General features: G+C 36.4%; 1 protein-coding gene across 1 annotated transcript; it reads left to right on the forward strand.

Annotated features, from left to right (window-relative positions):
* The first annotated feature begins 4647 nt into the window (after window positions 1-4647).
* cndp2 (carnosine dipeptidase 2) lies at window positions 4648-12714 on the forward strand. The gene is made up of 11 exons (XM_055220418.2): window positions 4648-4802; window positions 4896-5039; window positions 5462-5624; window positions 6345-6433; window positions 7155-7355; window positions 9901-9985; window positions 10112-10272; window positions 10400-10564; window positions 10647-10788; window positions 11712-11859; window positions 12070-12714. Exons 1-11 carry the CDS (start codon window positions 4743-4745, stop codon window positions 12134-12136), a joined length of 1425 nt encoding a protein of 474 aa, XP_055076393.2. The 5' UTR covers window positions 4648-4742; the 3' UTR covers window positions 12137-12714.
* Window positions 12715-27071: the final 14357 nt, after the last annotated feature.

The raw sequence follows: 27071 nt of genomic DNA on the forward strand, positions 1-27071 counted from the left end.
GACTATTTAAATCTCTCACAGCCTCACTTTTGTTGCCCTCAAAATGAAATGCGTAACTCGATATTATAGACGTATGCAACAATGTGCTACAGTGCTTCTAAAAATGCACTTTGTTAATATAATCGATCATTACCTAGGTATGCTACTGTATGTTTGAGACAAACATGACCTGAAATGAGATCAATACATTACTTTAATGCCTGGTTTCACAGATAAGGCTTAACAAAAGCAGGAAGGGCTTTAAAATGTTTAAATTTAAGGCATGTTTATGAAATATACTTAAAGACAATACTGGCGTGTATCTTGAACAAAATCAATGGAACTGGCATATATTGAAGTTGAGACTTTTTTGTGCCATTCTAAATTAATTAAATGATTAAAATTTGAATATATTTAGCAATTTTATTTAATTATATTGTAAAAGAAATATTAAAACCTTAAATAAAAGTATATTATTATCAGGCCAATAAATAATGGACCTTACCTGCCAAATTGAAAAATATTCCTGGAGATTGTAGTGAAAATTAAATATCAGATCATCAATTGTAAAGGGTCGTTCACATTATAACGATACGCGTCTACATTATAATGATAACTTTATGCTAATTCGCTCACGTGCGGCCACTCGCGCAACTTGCCTTTAATGACATTTAACTTTTATTTTATATTTCTTGTAAACAACTGCAAAAGTTTGTATTACATGTCACTGAGTATGTAAATATGCTGTCTTGTTGCATTTACACAGCGGGTAACTCAGCAGATGTTCAACGTTGCGTTTCGTGACGTGTAAACAGTAACTTAGATTACACAAAGTCACTGTGACTATCTTACCTTTTGGCGTAGTCAGTGTGGTAGAAAAAAAAACATAACATAGTGAATTTCACAGCAACTGCATCAGCGCTGTACACCTGAGGTAATTTTATGTTATAGACCTCCGCACTGAGCTTTTCCTCTGTCATTTTAAGTGCGCGTGCACTTGAAGATCAAATAGATTTGATTGGCTGTCAATGGTTTATCGTTCATCAGGTGGGGGGAAATCGCTCAGAAAGTGATGCCAACGATATCGTTCGTTGTATCTTTATCGTTATAGTTATGGTGTGAACTTTGCTTTGTCTTTAAAAAATGTAAAACGATTTTTAAAACTATATTATAGGCTAGTTATCGTTATCATGTGAACGGCCCTTCCACCAATATTAAAATCAAATGTAAATGTGAATAAATAAATAAAAAATCATTTTTGAAAGGCATTTTTATTAACGCTCACACAATGATAGTGACAAAAGTCTAATTAAAATTTACAATGATTAATTTTATGTTCTCTTATTTAATGGTTTTCATTTTCACCTTGTATGCAAATTGAATGTTAATCAGTGGGTGGGGTTTACTTGGATATTGTCTGAAGCAGTGTTCAAAACTAAGCAGCTTTATTGCTACATTTAGCAACTTTTAGACCCATTTAAAGATAACTCGCAACTTTGGATGAACCACATCTGTGCAGATAGGTACTGTCACTTGCACTAGTGCAAGGTTTACTGTCACACAATGTTCACATCTGTACTATCTGTATGTCTGAAGCTAATTTCACTGACACGGCACAGGCTCTGATGTGTGAATATACACACGTGCTTACTGTAACGGTGGACCAGCCACTTTAGTGTTTTGTTTAAGAATTGATTACATTTTAAAGGAGAAACCAACACTGTTTTGTGGATCATCCACTCCTCAGCTCACATTAACGAATTAACATTCAGTGATTACCATTGAATTTGCATACAAGTTGAAAACAAAAAAGTGAAAATAGAATGCAATTGATGATTTGACATTTAATTTTACAACTTGGCAGGGAATATTATCACCTTGAAAATAAAATAATTTATTTAAATGTCTTAATTTCTATTTGATGATTTAAATAATTTAAAAATGGCAGAAAAAAACTTCCATAGATCGTCTCAAATGTGTTTTAGTCTAAGACTAGTCTTAAGCATTGTCTGCGAAACTGGGGGAATATGAGTCTGTCCCAAAGTTACTGTTCTAAAAATGCGCCTTGGCCAAAAGGCAAAGGATGGAAGTGTTGCTGCACTTTATTAGGACTATTATTAATATTACCCAGAGGTCTGATTTTAAATAATTATTTTTAAGTGATGTGGATATTATAATGTTATCACCATGGACACCATGAATTTATCAAAGAAGTTGTTGACTTTTAAATAAGACATTCTTAATGAGCTGGTCAAAAACGTGTAACTCCTCATAATCATACTTTATTGTCATCATAGGACAGTGCTAAATCTACAGTTCAGCAGCAGAGCGAAAACATTTCATTTCACATTTCAGATCATTATAAAGTATCTTGTAAAATCAACTTCTTTCGACAAATGATTAGCTTGTCATCATGGTTAAATCTCTTTACTTGTGTTACTCAACCTCAGTTTTTAAGCCTATTCTTGAATCGGTGGCATCAGGGACGGACTTAAAAGGATTCTGTTGTATTCTCTGCAGAAGTCTACCGGAAGTTAAGTTTATGTTGCCGCTGAAACATTTGTTTATATCAGTTGTAGTACATACACACAAAGAACATTTCATACCTTTTGTATAATATGACATATTTCTTCTTCATACCTATTTGCCTTGATTTTTCTTAATATATCCAATATTTTCAGGCAGATTTTTAAACGATTAACAACACTTTCAGTCAGATTTTATCCAAATAAATGTTTAAACTGTACGCTTTATACCTTTATACATTTTTTAATGCATGTGCCATCATAATCTTTTAGAAAAAAATGCAAATCTCCTCCCCTCCTCAAAAAGATCTCTTTACTTCTGGTCATATGGAATGGCAGGTTGACAGGTCCGGAAAAAGATTGCAGCCATAGACATTATATAACGTTGCCGCCATATTGGTTGGGTCTCCTCACTCTACGCTAGCACCAGAGTCAATCGGAGTCAACAATAATTTTGTTTATTTTACCATTTATAATATGTCATCATAACCAACGTTACTTACGTGTAACCATGGTTTAAAAATTCAGGGAGTTATGATTGCTGTAGTTGGGGATACACCTTCCTTATAAGTAAATGCAGGGGGGGCGCACGTATTGGGGACCCATCCAAAGGGGAAAGCATTGATGTCACTTTTCCACGTGACCACGACGGAGCACGCCCTGTTGAGTGGCAAACATTCAACCAAATGGCTGGTTTTCATAGTCATTGGCATTTTTGTAACAATCACTATTATCAGCTTAAATTGAATTTAGTTGGACTTGATATCAGAGGTGGATAATACTTAGTTACATTAGTTAGATTTTCCAAGCATCTGTACTTTATTAGGTTGTTTGTCTTGGGAAAAAATTTACTTTACTACATTCTAAAGCATAGAATCATACTGTGTATTCTTCTATATTGCATATAAAAATTTATTTAATACCTAATTACATTAAAATTGTGTACTTTTACTTGAGTAAAAGTACGTTAATGTACTTAAATATTAAATGTACAACAAAAACTTGTATTTTATTCGTGTTTTTCTTTAGAAAACATACATTCCAAAGCATATTATCATAATTTTTACTCTATTACATTTCATAAATACAAGCACTTGAAAAATACTTTTTAGTAGAAAGTAAAACCTTTCCTTGATAGTGACCCTAGCAACTTGTCAACCCCTCTTTGGTTCTGTGTGGACGTTGGCATGAACGATCTATTTACTTCTCCTTTGGTGTTTTTTGGCAGTCTCTAAAACGATAGCTCGGAATTCTTGTTAGTCTGGTAACTTAGTACAGTCTATCGCACAACCGCTGTTTCCCATTTAGACGCGTTTCCCCCGTGTTTTCGCCGATTTCACACTATACTCAAACTCAGCCGCTCTGTCTTTCACCACTCAGTGGGTGTAACCGCAGTCACTTTCGCCGAAGGTGACGTCACGTGCATACCCTCTATGAGGCGTGATCGCAGCAATCAGTTTTCAATGGACGAATTCAGGGATTTTTTTTTCAGAAGCTGTTTCACTCGGATATACATACATGTTTATATGTTGAACAAGAAAAAGTTTAATTAAAGGACACGGATAAATTATATAATGTATCATGAAAGGTATTTCATAAGTACAAAAATGGACTATAAGCCTTAATAAAATGTAAAGTGTAATATTTCGTAAAAATAAAAATACGTTAATTTTGAATAAACATCAAGCACTTGCGTTTGGGTGATATACGTGCCGTATTCACAGACTTTTATTTTGAAAACCATTAGTCTTCTCTGAACTCTCAGGTCCGGTTGCATAGAGTTCCGCTTTTCAAAACGCCGCCTGTGGGAAGACAGTTAGGTACGAAAAAAGTGTAATTTTTACTTAAATTATAATTTACTGGGTTTGTGAATGAATTACGTAGAGCGACTGATTAATTACTACTGGACATTGCATCAACACTATAACTTATAAGTAAATTGTTTATTATAAACTCGAGTAGGATGCATTGTTGGTTGAAACCTTTTCTCAAACTTTAAAAAAATCTGCAATTTTCAAACCTTCATAATGTTAGATACGTTATTGCTTCGTGTCCTGAATGCAGTTTATGTACTTCATAAGCCCAACCAGCCTGTCACCCTTTAAAACAGCAAATGATGTTGTCAGCAGTTAAAGTGCTGGGAGGAGTTTCTCTTGAAGATAAATCTCTACAACACGTCAATCTTTCTTTCTTATAGAGAAGGTCGTTTCTCCCTGAGTGATCGAATCAAGCAGAACGATGTCATACCTGCCAGCACTCTTTAAATATGTGGATGAGCACCAGGACCAATATGTTCAGGTATTAAATATCTTCCTTCTTCATACCAACTTTTCAAATTTTCTCAGTGAATGTACTGTAATATAACTTTCTCGACCTTGTGACTGTATGAAGCGCCTGGCTCAATGGGTTGAAGTACAGAGTGTGTCTGCCTGGCCAGAGAAACGAGGAGAAATTAAGAAAATGATGGAAATGGCAGCCAAAGATATCGAGAGACTCGGCGGAACTGCTGAGTTGGTTGACATTGGCATGCAGAAGGTGGGTTTCGCTAAGGTTCTTGGCTGTTGGATAGTAAATTTGTATAGTCTCTTTGTTTTTTTTGTTGGTATAGTTGTGTCTGGCTTTAAAACTGTGAAAATAGTATTGCATTTGCAATGGTGATATACTGATATTGCAGACTATACTTTTTTCTTTCTATGTTTGTGATTGATCACCTGACTGAATTTGTCATGTGCATGCTATGTTGCGGTTGTGTTATGTAATGTCTTAAGTCCAGACTAAATGATTTGTGATTACATAACATTGTTTTACAATAAAATTAGCCATTTTGATTTAAAATACACCAGTATGTCTTGACTTATGGTTAACAATTAGTTAAATGAAAGCAGCTCTTCATACAGTAGATATGTCTGTACTTTTAAACTTCTTAAGCATTCTCCATACACTTGATCTTGTTTTAGTTACCAGGAGGTGAGCAAATCCCTCTTCCTCCGATCATTCTGGGCAGACTTGGCTCAGATCCAGGGAAGAAGACTGTATGCATCTACGGACACTTAGATGTTCAACCAGCCAGCATTGAAGATGGCTGGGACACACCTCCTTTTACTCTTGTGGAAAAAGATGGTATAAACAAACATGTGCTGCTTTAAACATGCCATCTCTTTTTAAGGTGTACAATAGCATTCTCTGGGGCTGGTGCAAACTAGTTTTGTAGCTTGCTTTGTGTTAAAGAAACTTGTTTTAATGCAAATGAACACATTTTCACGTGATTGGTTTTGAACAATATTATGCAAATGTAATCCGGTTAAGATTAGTCCACTAGTGTTTTGCTAAAAAATTGTCCCGTTTGCATGTGGCTGATGACGCACAATAAGGAAATGTCAACAGCTCAGCATTTTACATTTGTGTTCCTCCATCTGAAAAAAGTTTAAGACAAATACTTTGGTATTTTTTGCTGAGACAGATAAGACGCCCGAGTCAAGGCTTGTGACCTGTCAGCTGATTGCCAACTATTTAGCTGGAGCAAATTTTATATTATATGCATATATATGCCTATAATATTTGCATAAACGTCTGATAAAGTTTCATTTCACAACTGGGTTCCCATACAAATTGTCTCCTTTTAAGACTTCTGTTTTGCTTAGTATTTGCTCTTTACATTTTAATAAAGATTATAGTAAACAGCATGCATTATTTTAAATGAAATGTTTACTTGATATCAAGGCTATGCTTATAAGCTGTATTGTAAGTTGCTTCCTGAAACATTGACATTTAACTATAATCCTATTTTCAGATACATTGACATTAAACATTATGGAGACACTATATTCACTTGTGTTTTAGGCAAAATGTATGGACGAGGATCCACTGATGACAAAGGGCCTGTACTAGCCTGGTTCAACATCATTGAGGCCTATCAGAAGATTGGACAGGTGCAAGCACTTTTGTTTACTAATACAGTACATTTTGATACGTATAGCTTTAAAGACATGTGCAGAGTTCTCTATAATATAACCTTTAAGAGAAGCAAAATTCATTGCAGTATCATTGGTTCAGAATGCCACGTAATTTAGTTTATAGCCTGCATTGCGTAAGCCAGTCATATGACATTGAATTTATTCATGGCAAAAGAACAAGCAAGTTTCAGTTTCATGTGAATCACGTAACAACTGCACGTACAACTACAAAATGTCATTGTTTTTAGGACATTACCTTAATTACTGCTTGTATCTAGATTTCCATCATTATTATCTTTCAAGTGAACTATGTGATTAGTTTTAAAGGACTATTTGACAGCTTTATAGCAGAACAGTCTAAAGGTTGTTTTGATGATCTTTGTCTTCTCTTTCATCATTGAGCTGCTAAAACAATGCACTTCAGGCACAGACATTTAAAGGCTGCTGGTTTGATTCCAGTTTAACACAGTACACTGATTAAAAGTTAGTAAGTTGCTTTTGATCAAAGCATTTGACAAATGCATAAATTGAAATTAAATGTGTCTTGCTTAGAAAATGCACAACAATACAGCCACTAGTTAAATTAAATACACCAGGCCAAACTTTAAATGCAACACTCAATTATAAATAAATAGTAACATTTCTTTTCCACCAAGTTGGCATGAAAGAGGTTCTTATATACGTTTATTTACCACAGGAACTTCCAATCAATATAAAGTTCTGCTTTGAGGGAATGGAGGAGTCTGGCTCCGAGGGATTGGACGAGCTGGTTTTCTCCCGTAAAGATTCTTTCTTTAAGGATGTCGACTACGTTTGTATCTCTGATAACTACTGGTTGGGAAAGACCAAGCCCTGCATTACCTATGGGCTGAGAGGGATCTGCTACTTTTTTATCGAGGTATGAGTTAATGACTGAGTGGGAGTTTCTATGTATATCAGAAACCTTGGGCACTGCGTGCTTTTAGAAAACTACAACACATCATTAACATTTGAAGAGCTCAGATGTGCTCTAAGTGTGTCTGACATGTTTTGACTCCTATTGTATTTAGCAAACAAACCAGTATTTCTGAATGGCCTAAGGCTGGGATTAAGCAGATTTAAAGCAAAAGTATTTGATTTACATATAATACTTGACGAAATCATTCGGGTTAATGGCATTATCTAAAATTTGATTTGGTGGGTAGTGGCATTTGCATCTAAGCCTCTTTCTTAATGAATTAACAGTGTGCAACAGTGAATATGTGTGCAGCCGGGGGACTTATTACAAATGGGAAATGGTTTATTTTACTCTTTGTTTATGATTATTAAAGGTCACGTTCTTTTTGGTCCCATTTTTTAAACCCTAGTTAGTGTGTAATGTTGCTATAATAGCATAAATAATACCTGTAAAATGACAAAGCTCAAAGTTCACTGCCAGGCAATATATGAAGAGTTTGGTTCCAAAACGCAATAAACGCCATTTTTGAAAAAAAATGAGTTACTGCCAGAATCAGTATTATATCAGGTCAGTATTATAAAGTAAATTCTTAATTTTATGCAAAATCCAATTTCCGCAGTGTTATTCTGTCATCTTTTCTCCCTTTTTTCCCAAAATGCAATAAACGCCACTCCCCCTTTTCTACAGAATGCCATAAATCCACTCCTCCACAGATTACAGCGCACCTCACGCAATTTAAACAAAGAATGGCGGCGCGTTGAGTACACGGAATCCTAGTTTTCCTCATCTACTATGTACTTTGTGATCACCAAACAAACAAAAACAAAATAATACTTTGATAGCATTGATAAACCTGTGATAGTTTTCTGTGACGGGAAAGAAACGTAAGCCATCAACATCTAATAATTTACGCAGAGGAACTCGGGAGACCGGTGCTTGTTTGGCCGGGCCGACAGCATCAAGTTACTGTCATGATAACACATTGACCCCAGCGGATCTTATGAAAAACTTTCCATAATTTTACTCAAAGTCAACGAAAATCGAGCAGGACCAAAACATTTTACAGCTGATCGCTTTGAAAAACGTTAAGAGACGACGTCAAGTTTAACCGATGACTTCTTAATATCACAAAGTAAGTGTTTTGATTAATGACATTAATGTTTATATTTTTAATTAGTGTGTACAACTAGTCAACTAAATGAATATAACATGGCAAAGATGAATGCACATTTATATAGGCGATTGATTCAATAGATTTATAGCATTTTGAATAAAAACTTGTCATGGATTTATTGCATTTTGTGGAAAAAATAATCAGTTTTTATAATAAATCTTTGAAAATCAAGTTATGGATTTGAATTTTTTATGTTTTTATAACCTAAAGATGCTATGTGAAAGTTTGTAACAGAAAATAGTGGTTTTCATCTTGTCACTTTCTTGGTATAGAAAACACGTTTTTACCGAAATTTGTCAAAATGGATTTATTGCGTTTTGGAACCAAACTCTTCATATTTTCTTTAACAGAAGTCCCCTTTCAAAGCCTACAGCGAATGGCCGGTTTGGACTACAGCCCCCTACTTCCTGCTTTATTGATGTCAGTAGAACAGTTTTTTGAATAAACTCCGCCCACAGTAATACGTCAGTCGCCAGCTAAGCCTCTATCGAATCACAACACACTAAACAAACTAAACAATCAAAACTCGTTAGGTATTTCTGAAGGAGGGACTTCATAGAACAAGGAAGACAGTGAAAACAGCGGTATACAGATGAGTAAATTGTGTTGAAAATACCACGTTTTTTTTTTACACGTTAAACATGAACATGTGTTATATTGCGCACTGTAAACACAATAAAAGCTTCAAAAACAAAGAAAGAACAGGACCGTTAAATTGTGTGTGTCATGTGATGAATTTTGAGATTGAAAGTGTAAGCCAAGGGTAAAACAAGGACAACCAAATATAGAAGGAAACTGAAATGTAGCAAAAGTAGACAAAGGCATATTAAAGGATTTCAAGATGTTTTAATGTGAACTTCATGTAACAACAAAATATTTCTTGTGGTTTTAATACAAATAAATCCTGGGACATACAAGTTGTCATCTGAAAGTTTCCTTCAGTAAATAATAGTTATTCCACTGAATAATGCCAAAATTAAGTTTTTCAATAAAATGACAAATTTCATTTTCACTAGCCTGACATAATGTGATAGACATAATGTGCAGTAAAATTAGTTGTAGTATTTTCCACCAAATATACTCATAATATACGACTCTGTTTGTGAAATCCAAGCTAAAGTCTGAGATTAGGAGCATCAAAGTTTGATTTCACATTGATTTCAATCTTTGACATGGTCTTACTAAGTCAATATTACAAAATGTTCTTTAGATTATATAGAAAGATTTTAAGTTGGAAACAAAAAATGAATAGTTGGGTTTTTATAGGCAAGATCACATATATTCATAACCTGATTTTTGTTGAGAGTTTGATCTAATGTCTCTTGTTTCCAGATGGAATGCTGTGATAAAGATCTTCACTCTGGAGTGTTTGGAGGATCTGTTCACGAGGCTATGACAGACCTTATAGCTTTGATGGGTAAGACTGGGCAGATAACCACATGGTTCTTACAGAGCAACTATCAATGATTACCAACGCATTAGATTATTTAATTTGATAGTGTTTATAAACTCAAATGCTAGATTTTACATGTTGTGTTTTTAGGCTCTTTAGTAAATAGTAAGGGAAAGATTTTAGTCCCTGGCATTTATGACGATGTGGCTAAATTGACTGACGAAGAAAAAAAGCTCTATGAGAAGATTGAGTTTGATATGGAAGAATACGCCAAAGATGTTGGAACAAAGAAACTGATGCATGACACCAAGGTTAGATATTAAATTAGATTTCTAGAGCATGTCACATACAATGAAATTTGTGTGCGTTTCATTAAACTTTAGAAGCTTTTACATATAACATATTTAAAACAATGTATAACATGTAATGTCTCTACAGGAACAAATTCTCATGCACCGTTGGAGATACCCATCTCTTTCTTTGCATGGCATTGAGGGAGCATTCTCCGAAGCAGGGGCCAAGACTGTTATTCCTCGCAAGGTCATCGGCAAGTTCTCTATCCGTCTGGTACCTGACATGGATCCTAAACTGGTGGAAAAACAGGTTTGCATTGTTTTCCGGTTTGAAAAGTCATCTGCAAACCTATATGGAATACATGTGTTGACATGCATTGTTTATCACACAGGTAATTTCTCACCTTGAGAAGAAGTTTGCAGAGTTGCAGAGTCCCAACAAACTAAAGGCATATATGGGACATGGAGCCAAAGCCTGGGTGTCTGACTTTAACCATCCTCACTATATGGCTGGAAGAAAAGCTATGAAAACCGGTAGGGCTTATAGGCCAATATGCAAGTTTTTTTGCGTCTATAATTCATTTTTAACACCGTTTATTGTGCTGTACTTAAAGGATTAGTTAATTTTCTTAAAAAAAAAAATATCCAGATAATTTGCCCGCCACCATGTCATACAAAATGTCTTGCTTTTCTTCAGTCGAGAGGAAGTTGTGTTTTTTGGGGAGAACATTCCAGGATTTTTCTCATTTTGGTGGACCCCAACTCTTGACAGTTTTGATGAAGTTTAAAATTGCAGTTCTCAAGTGAGGCATGGGGGTCTTGACTGGCGAAACGATTGTCATTTTTGGCAAGAAAAATGGAAAGGATTCACTTCTAAACCACAACTTCTCGCCGTCAAGAGGTCACGGATGACGTTTTGAAACTACGCCCCAACGTTTACAAGTGTGGAGAAAGAGGACCGTTCCGACGTTGTTATATGTCGAATGATACTAATTAATTTCTTTGTGTCAGTTTATTGTTTAAAATGGTTCGCAAATGTGCGTTTCATATATGTAACACGTGACCTTTCCATGGCATTACGCAATTGTGTGAGGTCACACTGGCTCGTCACACAGCCGGAGGAAGAAAAGAAGTTGTGGTTTAAAAGTGCATATTTTTATTTTTCTTGCCAAAAATGACAATCGTTTTGCTAAATAAGACCCTTATGCCTCGTTTGGGATCATTTAGAGTCATTTGAAACTGCAATTTTAAACTGCATTAAAACTGTTAAGTGTTGGGGTCCATTAAAATCCATTAAAATGAGAAAAATCCTGGAATGTTTTCTTCAAAAAACATAGTTTCTTCTCGACTGAACAAAGAAGGACATCAACATTTTGGATGACATGGTGATAGGTAAATTATCTGGATTTTTTTTTTTAAAGAAAATGGACTAATCCTTTAACTTGCTTAATTTTTAGTGTTTGGTATGGAGCCTGATCTCACCCGCGAGGGAGGAAGTATCCCTGTGACCCTAACCTTTCAAGAAGCTACGGGACAAAATGTTATGTTGCTTCCTGTTGGCTCCTCTGACGATGGAGCTCACTCTCAGAATGAAAAACTCAACAGGTAATGTTAATGTGCATAGCTATAACAAACATCTTGTTGTTCGGATCTGATTATGAAACTTGCCTGTACCTGTACTTACACATGATTTCCCTCACAGGCAAACTGTTAATGCCAACTAAGAAATTCTTCTGTGTTATATACCTCTAGGATTACGAGACAATGCAAACAGCAATCATTTCAGTGTTTTCTTCTGTTTTTCTCCCTTAACAGATCCAACTATATTCAGGGCACCAAGATGTTGGGAGCTTACTTCTATGAAGTATCTCAGCTTAGTTAACTGGAATGTCTGGCTCGCCTTTGACTAGGCTGGTGTTTTTTTAAGGATTTGCAATATGAAATACTCAGAAAAGGGTACAGCCTCTAAATGATGTCATATCATACAAGCTTTATTTCACCCTGGTGGCATTTATGTGTCGAAAGAGAACACCTGTAAACTACACTTTATGTGTATGTGTCACCAGTTTGCTTTTACCGTAGTCCATTTATTAAATGATACGCTATACAGTAAATGATCTACTGTAGTTATAAAAATTATAAAAATTTAAAAACACACCGTTCATTTATGCTTATGTATCTCTATATCGTCCATAACATATTTCTGCTTATGTCTTAATATCTGTTTTTTTATTTTCGGCTGTCATTAATATGAACTATGACTTCATGTTATTGGTGATAATACGTTTGTATACATTACATATGCACACCAATTACCTGCAAATAATCTTTTTTAATTGAAACTTTTTGATTCCTTTCCTAAATGCATTTTACCCAACTATTGTATTGCTGCTAGACAACTTGATGCACTGCTTGAAACTGATTTTGGATATCTATACAATAAAAATCTGGAGTCTTAAACTGTTTGATGCAGATTTGTGACCGTGCCTGTGTGCTTGCATACATCATTTGTGAGTACGCATATATATGTGTGTAAACATATTTGTCGCAAATATTAAACAGGCCCTAGATTGGAAGCACCACCTCCCTTTGATTTTGATATCCCTTCCTAGCATAGGTGTAGCGGAGGATTTTCTCGAATTTTCGAAAAGAACCGCCTTCTTCACTTTAAAAAAAAAAATGCAATTGCGCAACACTCCTGATTGACAACTAGGAGGACCAATAGTCTTGATGATCCACCTGGAAAAAGAAAATCCTTTGCAATACCTTTTAATGTTTTAATGCAGTTAAATGAACTTCAAAAATCATTTAATTTCACAAGAGTTCATTTACAAGAGCATGTATAGACTGTACTGTGACATTTTTTGTATGTTAGCTGATGACTGGTGCTCACAGGTGGACTGACAGCACACTGGTAGGTCTGCACTTTTTGAGCGGTAGGTCACATTTCTCCCGTACCTCCTCCTTTATAGCCTTAGGTACTGAGCAACAACAGCGAAGCGAGGTGAATGAATCCAAATGGACAAACTTGTCTGGTGGCGCTATTTTCCTATGACACTGAGTTGCTAAATGTGAGCAGACAGCCCATTTCTGCCCTTAAGATTCTTTTTACGTCTCTCCCTCTCTTCTGCCTCTGTTCCGAACAGTTTCGGCCCATCTGACATTTTTTTTATGTACCATGTTGAAATGCACATCGGCCTTGTGAGATATTGTGGCCTGTGGCAATGGCTGTCAGTAGGAAGAGTCGTGATGCAGGAGAATTTGAATACGAGACTGTTTACCGGCCTCGCTGTGAGGAGCACAGCCACATTTCATCAGGTCTTACTGGTTTAGAAGAATGTCAGACCTCGCAGTGAATGCAGGTTGTCCTGCTATGATCTAAAATTGGCCGTGAAATCGTGTTGCTGGTTTGACGTTTACAAAGATTGAAGTTTGGAACGGATTGTTGAATAATTTTCTTCATGATTTTATGGTTGGACATGGAAAACTTTCACCTGCCTTAGGTGAACATATAAACGTGTTTAAAGTTTAATCTCCTTATGCTTCACAAAGTATTATACGTGACTTGTAGATGCACTCACTCAGGGCAAGATGTATGGATAAGCCTCTCTCCCTGGGCCCAAATAGTGGACTGTACCCCAAATCTCCCTAGTATTGTAGGGTCCTCTTAAAAGACCTTTTATGTATGTGCTTAACAAAGGTTTGCTGTGAACTAGTCGTTTTCTTATGCTTACCACTAGATGGTGACACATGCTCACATATTTTAAAGCATTTTTACCGTACTGCGTTACAGTATGTTGGCACCTTGTTGATACATTTTTTTTTTTTGGCAAATCATCTCCTTATGGACAAATATCATGGTAACAACAGTAATTAACAGCAATAAGCAATCATAAAAAAATACTAAAAGGGTAAAGCTTTTTAAATGTTTTTTTTTTTTGTTGGTATATTTGTTTTGTTGTATTGCCACTGCTGGTGCGTAAACCGCTTCATTCATTTTTGCAGTGCAGGGCTGTACCCATGAACCTTTGAGTTATAGGATAACTTTTACTGATGTATTGGATGAGGACTTTGAGTTACTGTATCATGCTGATACTCAGATATATATGAGAAATAAACATTGTGTAATTTGCCTAGTTATAATAAAGATAGAAATCATGACATAATTTATTTAGCTCATTTAAAGCATTATAAACCTTAAACCGAATTTTTGGTGTGTATGTTAAACACGGCACATGCTGTTGGAAAGTAAAATATACAGTAAATCAGAAGTCTCACCTGCAGCCAGCCTCTATAAAACTAAAAGAGGGAGTTGAGGTCCACCAGTTTTATGAGGTCTGGCTCATTACCAGATTACATTAATGTAACTATCTTACACATTAATAAAAAAATTTCAATTTTTGAAAACTTTTAAGCAGTGTTTGCCCTTTTCTTTTGCTCTGTATAAAATGCTGTCTTACAGACGAGTTTCAGATCAGAAGTAGGCAATCTACAACTTTGTCCTTTATTCATATACTGAAGATTTATTAAAACATTTTTAGTGCAAAATTACACAACACATGTGCAAATATTGAAAAATATAATCAAAGCAAGGGAGGATATTATTAACTAATACATTTGTAATCAATGTCTACTTCATGGGTCTCCAATGGGGCACCTGTTCTGCATATTTTGGTTTCAACCCTACACACCTATGGCTCAAAATTTTAGGTATAGCCCTGAACAACGTCAGCAGGTTCAGGTGTGTTTGATTAGGGTTGAAACTGAAATCTGCAGGACAGGTGCCTTAGGAACAGTGTTGGAGACCATGTGAGCTTGTTTTCTGTGCATTTTTGTGTATTCCCTAAATTTGTCAAATAAATACTAAATTCTACATTTTGTACAAAACCATTTTGATAGTTTAATCAAACCTAAGGTGATTATAAACAAAAAAATAATAAAAAATTCGTAGCCCTTGCGTCATCACTTTCGGCCACTTCACGCGCGCCCAAATGTATCAGCCACGTGCCTTGCGAGTCTCCAGCGTAAAGAACATCTTTGGATATGTTATTTTATACCAAAGTGAGACGCTTTAAATACTTTTAATTTTTTATGTTAATGTTAGATTGCCACGACGCGTGCTAAGCATTTACGTCAGTCAACTCTTCAACTTTTGTAGGCTACATAACGATATCACATTTCAGGTGCTCGTGCAGTTGTGGGAAATATAAAAGGTCAGTCAAACACGATTTCTGTCTGTTGTTCATATAATAAACATCCTTCTGCATTTCATGCTTTACTGAGGAAGGAGGGCGCCTACATTTAATGTATTTCGTCATGACGTACCGTATTCATATCAACTCGATCTCAACATGTTGTCAGTTTGCTGCGCGTGCCTCAAAGCACAACTCATTTCAGATATTATTCAGTACTCTAAAGCCGTTGATCAGCATACTAAATGATGATTTCTGAACAGCCTAACACTCTCCTAACCCTCTAATACAATTAGGGCAAGACATCTCTGCTGGTTATGTTTAATGGGGATGACATCAGAGGAGATAGCACAGAATGAATAAGTCATTCTTGGTCTCATTTCAAATGTGAAAGATTCATACCAGTAATTTAGATGACAGTATTAATTTAACATGACACTGCATTAATGGTCGATTTTAGATTCACAGAACTCGTTTAAGTGGAATGGACTTCCTTAATTTGATGAGATGTGATGGCAGTGCTATGCCACGTCTCTCTCTCTCTCTCTCTCTCTCTCTCTCTCTCTCTCTCTCTCTCTCTCTCTCTCTCTCTCTCCCCCCCTGCGGCATGGCGCGCGCGCACACGCGAATAGATGCACTGTGCTTTAAACTGGTGTCCTCAACACACACATCAACCGACTGTCAATGTGTTTTGAAATAAGTTTAGAGCTTGCTTTTTGGGTGACTTTCTTTACAGCAGAATATGAGCATGATGCATTTTGATTCTGCTTTAATCAAAATGCATTCAGATTGTAATGCTACAAATGCATTATGTAGGGTTTTTAAAGATATAAACATCCATCATATTTAAAGGCAATACTTCTATTCAATACAAATACAAATCTAGTCATGTATAAAATTGATAAAAAATTTGTGTAAGCGAGTGAGTTTATTCAATTTTTGATTATATGTATTATTTTTTGCAACATAAACCCACTAGAAAATGCCGGTTTTGTATTGGTATTTGGTTTGCATTCTTATATAAACAAAAATCAGACATTTTAATTGTCAGAATATCAATATGAGTGAAAAGTTTTCGTATAAAATGTACTTGAATTTGACAATTTCTTAATATTTGGTCTGTCGCCCTTTTGAGCCGACATAATTTGTCAGCTGTATTTTCCTATTAATTGTTTAGGTGTTCCTGTTGTTTAATTGATAGAGCAATGCAAGGGTCATGCGACTGACCCCAGGGAACTTGCATACTGATAAAATGTATGTTTGGAAAAGCATGTACCAAATAGGTAAATGTAAAGTTTTTGGATAAACCTAATGATCCATGTTTTGCCCGCATGATCTGAGAATTTAAAAAAAAATCTAATTTTAAGCGTAAAAAAGTCCAGAAAGTACAATGTGCTGTTTCAAATTCTATATATATATATATATATATATATATATATATACTGAATTTGAAACGGCACATTGTACTTTCTGCATTTATCATTAAATTATTTATTAGTAATACAGTGGAAATTAGTAGAAATGTGAATATTTGGTTAGCATGTTGATTTACGGTGTGTGCCCCTAAATTTTCCGGTTGTGCCCCTAAAATTTTCAGTTGGGGGCCACTGTGCTCCTAGTGAAAAAAGTTAGTTATATATATATATTTCCTCTGCATTTTACACCTCAAAACATAAACCTTAAAACTTTACTTCTTAGTTTTAATAGACCACAGTTTTTTAAAATTCAGACTACGGTATAAGCATAGCCTATGTGCATAATTATAAAAGCACCCATCCATCATGGCAATGTTTAGCTCATTTTCAAATCTATACTGTTGTTACTGTAAACTCTTAGAAATCCCAAAAGTCACCTGCTTTTAGCAACATCTTTCTCTCATTTTAACTTACTCCTGTATTTGACTGATGATTTGCCGAGATCGGACTCTCCTGGCTGGTTACAGAGCCACAGGTTGATGAAAAAGTTGCCTATGTTATTGTCTGCGCCGCCGAGTCCCCAATGCGACCGTGTGTCTCAAAGGCTTCTTAATGACTGGACGCTTCTGCTCTCTGCCTCACTGATGGATGGCGAGCAGGGACGGCCTCTCTTTCATCCCGACAGCCTGACTCGTCTGATTTATTAATGACAATAATTAGGAGTAAACCTCTCTGCAACCAAACCCAGAGTGATTAGCACAGTAACGATGGCGGGGAGGGGCTGTGGATATGGCGATCTGATTAATGTCGGCCATTTTGACCTTTCCGAGCCAGGCTTCTCTGCAGTCTAGCGAGAGATGGGAAGGAAGAAGGTGGTGTCCACTCACAATTAGGTGGCGAATGAATTAGAATGCAAAATGTAGCACTCGGGTCATTATCTGTGCTGTTCACGACACGGTTATTGTATTGGAACGAATTGGTCACTGAGTTTTCGTATTATTTATATGTGACAAAACAGCACTGGTCACTTTATTTGAAATAACCTGCATTTAGCTGCACCAGCGCGAGCATTCTTATTTCAGCAGCGTAGTTTATAATTAGATTCAATCTTCCTTTTCTCTTAATGATACAAATAAATCTCGTGTTACCTGCACGTTGCATCTTGCTTTTTTTGAGCAAAAAACCACTGCATTTTAACTAAAGATTATCCTTTAACTGTTTCCCTGGACACGTACCACTAGCAGCTCTTTCTATTTACCTGTTTGAAACACAAATCTTCTCGGGAGACGGACACAGACTCACTGATAACACCCAGACTCTGTGTGACATTTGATTAACGAATGTAAATGAAGGTCAAGAGTCATTTTGTGTGGCCATCTTCCCTTTGCCTGGCTTTGACAACGAAATCTGTGCGGACACCGGCTCGGTAATGGCCACATTTAAACTGCAGTCGTTTAAAAGCTTGTACCCAGTACAGCTGCATGTAATGGAGTTGGTCGGAAAGGTCAGAGTCTTTATCTGGGTCAGATTGGAGTCAGTGAAGTCGGCAGCAGATGAATCCGAGACAGGGGAGATCAAAGTAAAAGCCATGTCAGGTAGTGCCGGTGAGTGATTGCGGAGCTGGACTTCAACGACCTGATTTGGGATCAGCTTTAGGTTTCGGTTTACCGCGGTTGTGAGGTGGACGACTGATTCTAGAGCTGCGATTTGTCAGGTGCGGGAATGATGCGGTGTGTGTTTAGCTTTATTCTTTTACTGGGATTATATTAATGTCATATTACAGTAAATATGATGCTGAAGGACAGATATGCAGGTGTAAACAATTCAGTGTACTTTTTGCCGAGTATGCACTAACGCAAACGGCTATCGTAGATGAGAGTCTCAGCGTTCAAAGTATAGATTCGGTGTGAGGGTTTAAAATAACATTTGGGATAGAGCCTCTGTAGTTTTGACAGCCAGCAAACTGAAAATCGAGGTCGATCAGCCTGTCAATATGACTTGAATTAGCAGATTCGAAGAAAGTAACGCTCTCTCCATGTAGGTCACGTAATGAAACTTCTTGTCCCTTGCAGCTTTCCACTGCTTTAAAGTCTTAAAGTCTAATTTGTCCTCATTAAAAGTACCCCTGCCTGGTGTTATTATTTTCCTACCCCGTCTCCTAAAACACGGGGAACTGATTGAACGCAGGGTAAAGTCGGTCATCATGACATGACCTGCAGAAACAGCAGAAAGAAGGCGATGGCTGACCCCGGCAAACTGCCTGCCTGCACATATTGCACAATCCTTCATATTTAATGGGGAAACACGAGCCTGTGATTTTGTCTACATTCTCTCTAGTGTCTGCTGCTCGGGGTGGAGTGAAGCCACTTAATGAGAATCCCCTGTTCTCCTCCATCATTTTTAAACAGGCACTGCACTCAGCAGCCTTGCCTTTCCTCTAAGGACCCCCCGCCCCCCGACATGCTGTGCTCGTTTTTGTAAGCGCTAAATTATGTATCAGCTCCTTAAATGCTGTGAAACATTGGTTTAATATGGAGTAAACTTGTTTTCCATAATTTCGCGCTCAAATTAGGGCAAGATACTTAACTTTGTTGGGTGTTTGGGTTTTCTCGTCCCTCTGTTGGAGGGCCTCGATTGCTTATTTTGTCTTTTTGAAACAGGGAACGGCACTATATATGAATTTTGGAGTTTTTTCTTATTTTATCCATTATCATTTATATGATAATAAAGTCGTATGGAGTTCATAAGAGGATGGGTGCGGAAACGGAGGGTGTTGCTTGATCTTTCCTCATTTAGATTAAACTCTAACATCAGTAATACTTTGCCCCCCAACAATAATGTCCCTCCGAACACATGTGAGGTCTGTCTTTGACAGCGAAAACGACATCTTGACTCGTCTCATCCCAGCCCAACACAACTGCTATTGTTCAAAGGTCTTCGCAGGCGTAATATCTTCTAATCCTCGAGTTAAAACTACAAGCGCCAAACTATTTTTACTTGCCTCACTAGTTGTGGCAGATGAGAAGGGATCTCTGCGTAGATGATTATATTGTCATCCCCTGATCTTTACTGCTGGAGTAATTGTAAATCATTGCCTCATGGCACGTCAGAGGTTGTCGGTAGCAGGCAATTAAATGGCACAATATAATAGAGGAAATTATTGCCTGTCAGATTTTGAACAACACAGTTGGTATTTGAATTACACTTAATCATTACATGCATTAGAAAGCTCATTGGAATCCTGCTTAGGACTGAACATGAGCCATTGCATTATTTAAACCTCTAATTGTGAAAGCCATTTATTTGTGGTTACTGTACAACAAAAAGAGACTCACCAAACGGACTGGGTTTAAAAGCCCGATATATCCAAATCAACGTCTTGAGATGCATAAACCAAATTGGCCAAAATGGGCAATTTTACTGGGGTGGAAAAACATTTAGCCATGCAAAGTGTTTTGTAATTTCAGACGGTGCGGATGAATATTAAATATTTACTTTTAACCAAGCCCAAGCCAGGTCCCCTCTTTGCATAATTCATTAGGCAAAACAGATGAGGTTATAATTTGTCTAGACGCCACATATCTGTTTCCCAGGGCCTGCTTATATCCCTTACCTAACAACACGATTTCTCAGCAGTCGCAATTCGTCAAAATTTTCGAATGGAAATATTTTAAGTAGCGGCAGAGTTTGTGTTGACTTTTTAACTGAAAATACTCGATTTTACGACCGTTGTCGTTAAGAAAGATGATTATTAAGTTAGTCGTTTTAAGGTTTCATTGCGAAGCTTTTAGGGAGATTATATCAATTTTTTACAGTTAATGATACCTGTAACACACAGGACACCTAAGCGAATAATCAATTTTTGTTTCGCTTTGTTGACAACGTTAATTATTAGTAGCGTATTAATCATATTCTTTCACAACATTGGAGGAAGTTACTTGCTTTGCGCAATCTGCCACGAGGGCCAGAACAGACACCCTATATTAACAAGACTTAAGTACTGTTGTCATGGCTGTAGCGCCAGCTCATAGATTGTAATTATTGGTTAGCGCTATACTGTGATGTGTATGGGTTGAATAACAATATTACGAAGCGTTGTCTCAAAACGGACTCTGATATCAGCTTGTCAGGTCTCTCTCTATCCAAATATGTCATCACCGACGATTATAGGTAGAGCTGTTCGATGATTTCTTGTAGCTCAGGCCTAAATCAAAATGTTATGGGTTCGATCCCAAAGAAAAAACACAAAGTAGTATACCTTGTAATGCACCGCAAGGCGCTTCGGATAAAAGCGTCTGCCTAATGTGTAAATGTAATGATTTGTTTATTAAATGATTTGATTATCTATCCTTTCAAAAGTTTTGAATTTGTATAATGATTTTGGAATGAATAAATGTTTCATGTTGGCAAAGTTGTGTTAGAGATCCATTTTGAAAGTTCTCTTATAATTTGTTTCTCTACACGGTCGGCACCCAGGTCTTGTGAGGCAATGCTGAGTTTTTTTTCTAGGCCTTTCCTGTTGTTGTCAACCCATCTCAGCCCTGTCTGTCATATCATATCAGTTCACCACTCCCACTGTGCGATGCGCTGTTTAAAGTACCGCTTTGGCTCATGTTACTCCAAGTCAGTTCCTCTCGAAACATCTGCTTCTTTTCAGAGGGAGGAGAGACAAATAGGCCCATTGTCACCCCTGTATCTGTACTCATATCGAGTCCTTTGGCTTTTCGGACAGGTTGGAATTATCGAGGGAGGGTGAAAGGCAAATAGCCCTATAGCTCAATCACCATTGTTTGGAATCAGTCAGTGGTAATATTAGTGTTGCCCAGAACACAATTACTCAATAGCGGCGTCTTTAACGTCGACTTGAATTTATCCTCTTTGACAGATCCGGAGACTGATAATTTAATGCAAGTTATGATTAAAATCCCCTTACTGTCAACCCCTTTGGAACAAATAACAAATACCTCTGTTTGGAAAAATGACAGTTTTAAAAATAAATGAAATTACACGTTAGAGCCGGCGCGAGGAGGGGTGCGCGGGAATTTATTGAGCTGCGAGACGTTGCGCGGGAGATTTAGGATTCGCGCACGGGAGGGGGGCGGGAGAAGTTAATGACTGATTAACAACAGCAATTAAAAGATGAGGAAAAGGTATATAATTAAAATGGAAGTTCTTGCTTGTCAAGTGCGTGCGTGTCATCCATTGTGCCGCTTGTTAAAAAGCCGGAGGAAAAGAAACCGGCACTTAATTCCAGGCTTTGGCATCGAGGAAGGGCGTTGATCGCGTGCCCGCGGACGCTTTTCTGAAGGCTGTAACTCAGCTGAAAGTGAGGCCGTGTCATTAGAAGTTCAAAGCCATGCATCTTGTGTTGACAGTCATCGGCAGCGAATATTTGGCAGTCGGGAGTAATTTAACTTAATTAATGGGATGCATATTTGATGGGGGGGAATGAAATATTCAAGCTCAGCAAAGTGGAAAAAAGGAAAGATTTAGTGGTGAGTGAAAAGGTGGAGGGAATGTAATTTGTGCATTCAGTTCAGAGGCTACTGAGGGATACAGATAGAAAAATGCAAGGACTGAGGAAGAGAAAATGCAAGGGAACTTAGAAGATAAACAGTGTTAAAAATTAAAAATGAGAGGAAATGGTGGCAGTAAAGCAAACTGATAGAAACGAAAAAGATTGGATGATGACCACAGCCATATACTGTACTGTATGCACGCAGAAATAAAGAGATGGCCACTATACCACAACATCAACCCTAGTCTGGTAACAGAAGTACACAAGCATGCAGCACCCTGCATGAAGTTGACACATCCTCAGATAGAGCATATGGTAGAGCGGTTTATTACCATACGTATGCCTACAAGTACACATGGTGGGTTCTTATACTGTAGCTTACAGGTGAAATAACAAAAAAAGATATTAAGAGAGTTTGGCATCTGACTGATGTTAAGAGTTATTACGAGAGATAAGACTCGAAAACGATCTTCCTCGCGCTGACTGACATATCTGAAGCAATCAATTTATTTCAGCTACATTTAAACAAATGTTTTTATTTTATTTATTTTTTCTAATATTTTTTGTTTGAATGTAGCATAAAGCGTAACTAAACCCCTGGTCAGAGCCTGACTCCACCCACTGGCAATATTTGAAAAATGCAAGAAAAGTGGGCAGATCCCAAGGAGATAGAGGGGACGAACTAAGTGTGTGGTGAGATCGTAACAAGGGCGTGGTGATTTTGAACCTGCTTACATCACGAGTCATTTTTTGGACCCACCATCCAATAGGAAAATTCAACTGCAGTAGCCACCGTTCAACCTGAAGAGGGCAGCACTCAGACGTTTTTACACCATATATTGCAGTATTGAAACCATCCAAATGTCAAAAAACTTACTAAAATCAATGAACAGCACTAATAAAGCCCCATTCTTACAGATCATTAACAAAAAAAAGTTGGTTTAGGGTTTAGTTACGCTTTAAATAAATGGATTGCAACCACTTACTGTAAAAAAAATGGGTAAATTGAATTAATAATTTTTTTCAGTGCACGTGCACAGACGCAGAACTGCCCAACCCCGGGCCCAGTATATACTGTAGATACATGGACAGAGTTACAGTTTTAAAATATCTGTTTTGACAAGAATTCACACAGATATAATCTGATATGTCTTAAGTGAATGTTTGGTTAACAGTTGGGGAAAAATATCTAATGTGTAACATTATTTAATCCTTGCATTACCGTAGATCTTAAAGCTGTCTCAATGTCAATCAAACAATAAAAGAAAAGAAAAAAGTTTAACATATATTGATATTGTTTTTGACTTTGTGTGTGCTAAATCTATTATGTTTACCAGTGATTTTAAGGTATGGATGTGAACTTTTTTGTTAATTTTGGATGTTTCTCAAAATTAACTTTGCTGACTCTGAGTCTGTCAACTTTAAAAACATGTAGCTCTTGTGTTTTGTCAGATCCAACAAATCATGCATTGTTTTGAAGTTTTTTTTTTAAACGAGCATGTCAAAATGTTGAAAATGTGTTGTTTCGACCCAATTTGCCAGCACAGGCCACAAATGATGTAGCAGCAAGCAGAAATGTGAAAAGAAAAAGGCCTTCTGAAAGGAAAATTTGTATATTTTTATAACAACTCATCTCTAGTCAAGATAAATAATAGTAAGTTGAAATGACTTGTAAATCTAAATTGATTCAACAAAATTTTTTAAGGCAGCAAAGTATTTTTTTACAGTGTGCCATACATCTAAAATATTTTAATTTTTAAATAAACATTTAACAGGCAGTATTTTTACAGTGTCACTAGGTAGTAAGTGTTCAATTACTGTAAAAGTTATGCATGCGCTGTATGTACGTATTTATACAAGTTGAAGTGTTGACTGTTGTTGAGAATAAGCATGAATCTAAATAACTCCCCTTTACACGCCTGTCTGATATTAAACTGTGCCGTCCCTATTTTTTCTTGCATTCTTCCCAAGCAGCTGTCTATTATATTTATATTTTGAAATTGAACAATCCATGTCCAAGTATATTATATTTGTATTTTATATAAATATATGCTGAGTTAGTTTCAACCCGTTGGCTCAAAAAATAAATAAATAAACAAAGAACCCCAGAAGAATTTAACCTATTTTACAATTGTTGGGTTAAATATAAACATTTTCTGGGTTAATTTATCCCAAAGGCTGGGTTTGTCCTATTTAAACTTTATATATTTTATATATATATAACTTAGTATTTACCTATAATATGTATTTATGTATGTATATATATATATATATTTACTGTACTGTACCAGCTACAACTAAAATGAATATAATTTATTTGCAGTTATGCATTTTTTATATAATTTGATCAATTTTTATAAATGTGTATATATATTTAAAAAAAAAGAAACGTTTAATTGCCACAGTCCTCTGTGTGTTTCTGGCCGCCACATTTCGAGTAACAGTGAAGAAGGCTTTAAAGGGAAATGGAGAGCTCCCTACTAATGACTTGAGGGCTTTCTGCTTATTGTGTGTTCAAAAGCCAATGAGTTAATGTGTAGCACTCAGCCAGCAGAGTTCCACTGCTCTCTCAACCCAAGAGACTCCGCGGGCCGGGATAATTGGCCAAAGCTTGTCTTCCCTTTTTTTAATTGAGACTCGTTATTTACATGAATTTAAGTTCTTTGCTCGGAACATTAAGGCAAAGAACATCTTTCAAGAATGCGGCTAATTGAAGTTTTCCCCCCTTCTTTCAGCGTGTCAGGGCAGAATAAGAAACTGAAATAAATGATAAGGCAAGGAGATGAAATTGTCCCCTTTAAAATTTGCAATTATTTCCCAATTAAGGCAGGCTTGGATAGAGATGTAGGTGCTGTGGGGTAGTTTGGGCTCATGTGGACAGTAGATGGCGTCAGTTTTCTTTTTGATACAAGAGGCCGATAAAGCTTCGAATGGATTGCACTGCGTATGAAATCATCGTCAAAGTGCACTAATTTGATTTGAATGTCAAAACCAAAAATGTACCCGGACAGTTCAACGAAAATCAGAGCATCTGACCAATTTTTTTCTTAATTGTGCCGAGCATTAGCTGGAGTGTTGATGGTGCACGGCTCAGGAGAAATCATTTACAGACAGCGTGTAGGGTGTGCGACACACACAGGGGTGTTATTGCAATGGATCCTTTGGGCAATGCACAGGCTAGGTGATAGTAAGGATCCCATGGGATCTGTGGTGCTATGTCCAGGGACCTTGTACAGTACGTTGAAGTGAGTGAGAAAGAGAGAGAAACAGAGAGAAAAAGAGAGAGAGAGAGAGAGAGGGGAAAATGGGGTGTCGGGAGGGCAATTATGGCAAGGACAAAGCACGTGTAATAAGAAATCCCCGTATAGAGCACCTTAATTAAAAGAAGACGTACAGTAAGAGTGTGCCACTGCTGCAATTAACAAGCACTGATGATAATGAGAGTGTAAGATCTGTGAGGTGTGTCTATGTGTGAAGTTTGAAGCCTGGCCATTTCTGTCTGACTGCGCCCCATATACTGTACAAAGCAGATGTTATTTGGCATTTTTAAAATACACAGATTATGATACAGTTTTTTGGTAATGTAAATGTGTGTGTGCGTTCGAGTTTGTGTTTCAAAACAATATTAAAGGTGTTAAATGCAAGAAAGCACACATGGTCAAATAGTTTATTACATGTTTTATTTGTGATGTAAAATAGGACTACTTGTATTTTGTGTGTTCAATTATGAATTACACCATTAATGCAAGCCTTTGATATTTTAAGAGTCTTTATGTTTGTATTACATATTTTATGCAATTATGCAATTTTCAAACTACAATAATTACAGTATGTTATTTAATTCTCGACTCTAAACAGCTAAAGTTTTTGTTTTGTGTTATTTTTGGATGAAAGATAAATTTCAGTTTCAACATATTTGTGTTTATTTGCAAAGATTTACTTGAGTTTTACTCTGAGAAGGCATTTGATAGCATCCCTAGTACACGCACACACACTCCAGCCAGATCTGATAAGGAACACACAAGGGCCTATTCAAATCATTATGTGTTGGGGAAGAATAGAAGCGAGTAAACATCAGGTCTGATAACACTACAGATGGCAGAGGGAGGAAAAATCTGCCCCAGAAAGCCGACTAAAAATGGGATTATTATTTAAAAATAAATAAATCTGCTCACCTGCAATATTATGTGGCTACTGCAGTCAATAAAAAGCTATTTATAGAATGATATATTTAAATAAATGAGTTTTTTTTTTTTTTAATTTTTCAGAAGTCTCATTTTTTGGTTGTGCATTCCAATTAATATCAATTCATCTGCAGTTGGTTTGTTTTTATTTAAACCCTCATAACTTAACAATTACAGCTAAGTTGCACCATAAAACAAAATAATAACATGATAACATAATAATAAACATGTTTTCACAAAAATGTTAAAAACGGATTTATCTCGTTTTGCAACGAAAGTCTTCAAATATAATATTATACAATATAAAAAAAATTAGCATTATGTGTTATTTTGTGTTTTTACATTTTAAAATACATATTTAAAAATATATACTCCTTTTTTTTTAAATATAGTAATGCATAATTTTGTTAAGTTTGATTATTAGACAAAATATTCAAAAGTATTCTGTTTTGATTGCAGTGGGAGTTTTAATGAAATGTGAGTTGGGCTCCATTGACATTATAAAGAC

The sequence above is a fragment of the Misgurnus anguillicaudatus genome, chromosome 20, assembly GCF_027580225.2.
Source record: "Misgurnus anguillicaudatus chromosome 20, ASM2758022v2, whole genome shotgun sequence".
In the NCBI taxonomy this organism is placed as follows: Eukaryota; Metazoa; Chordata; class Actinopteri; order Cypriniformes; family Cobitidae; genus Misgurnus; species Misgurnus anguillicaudatus.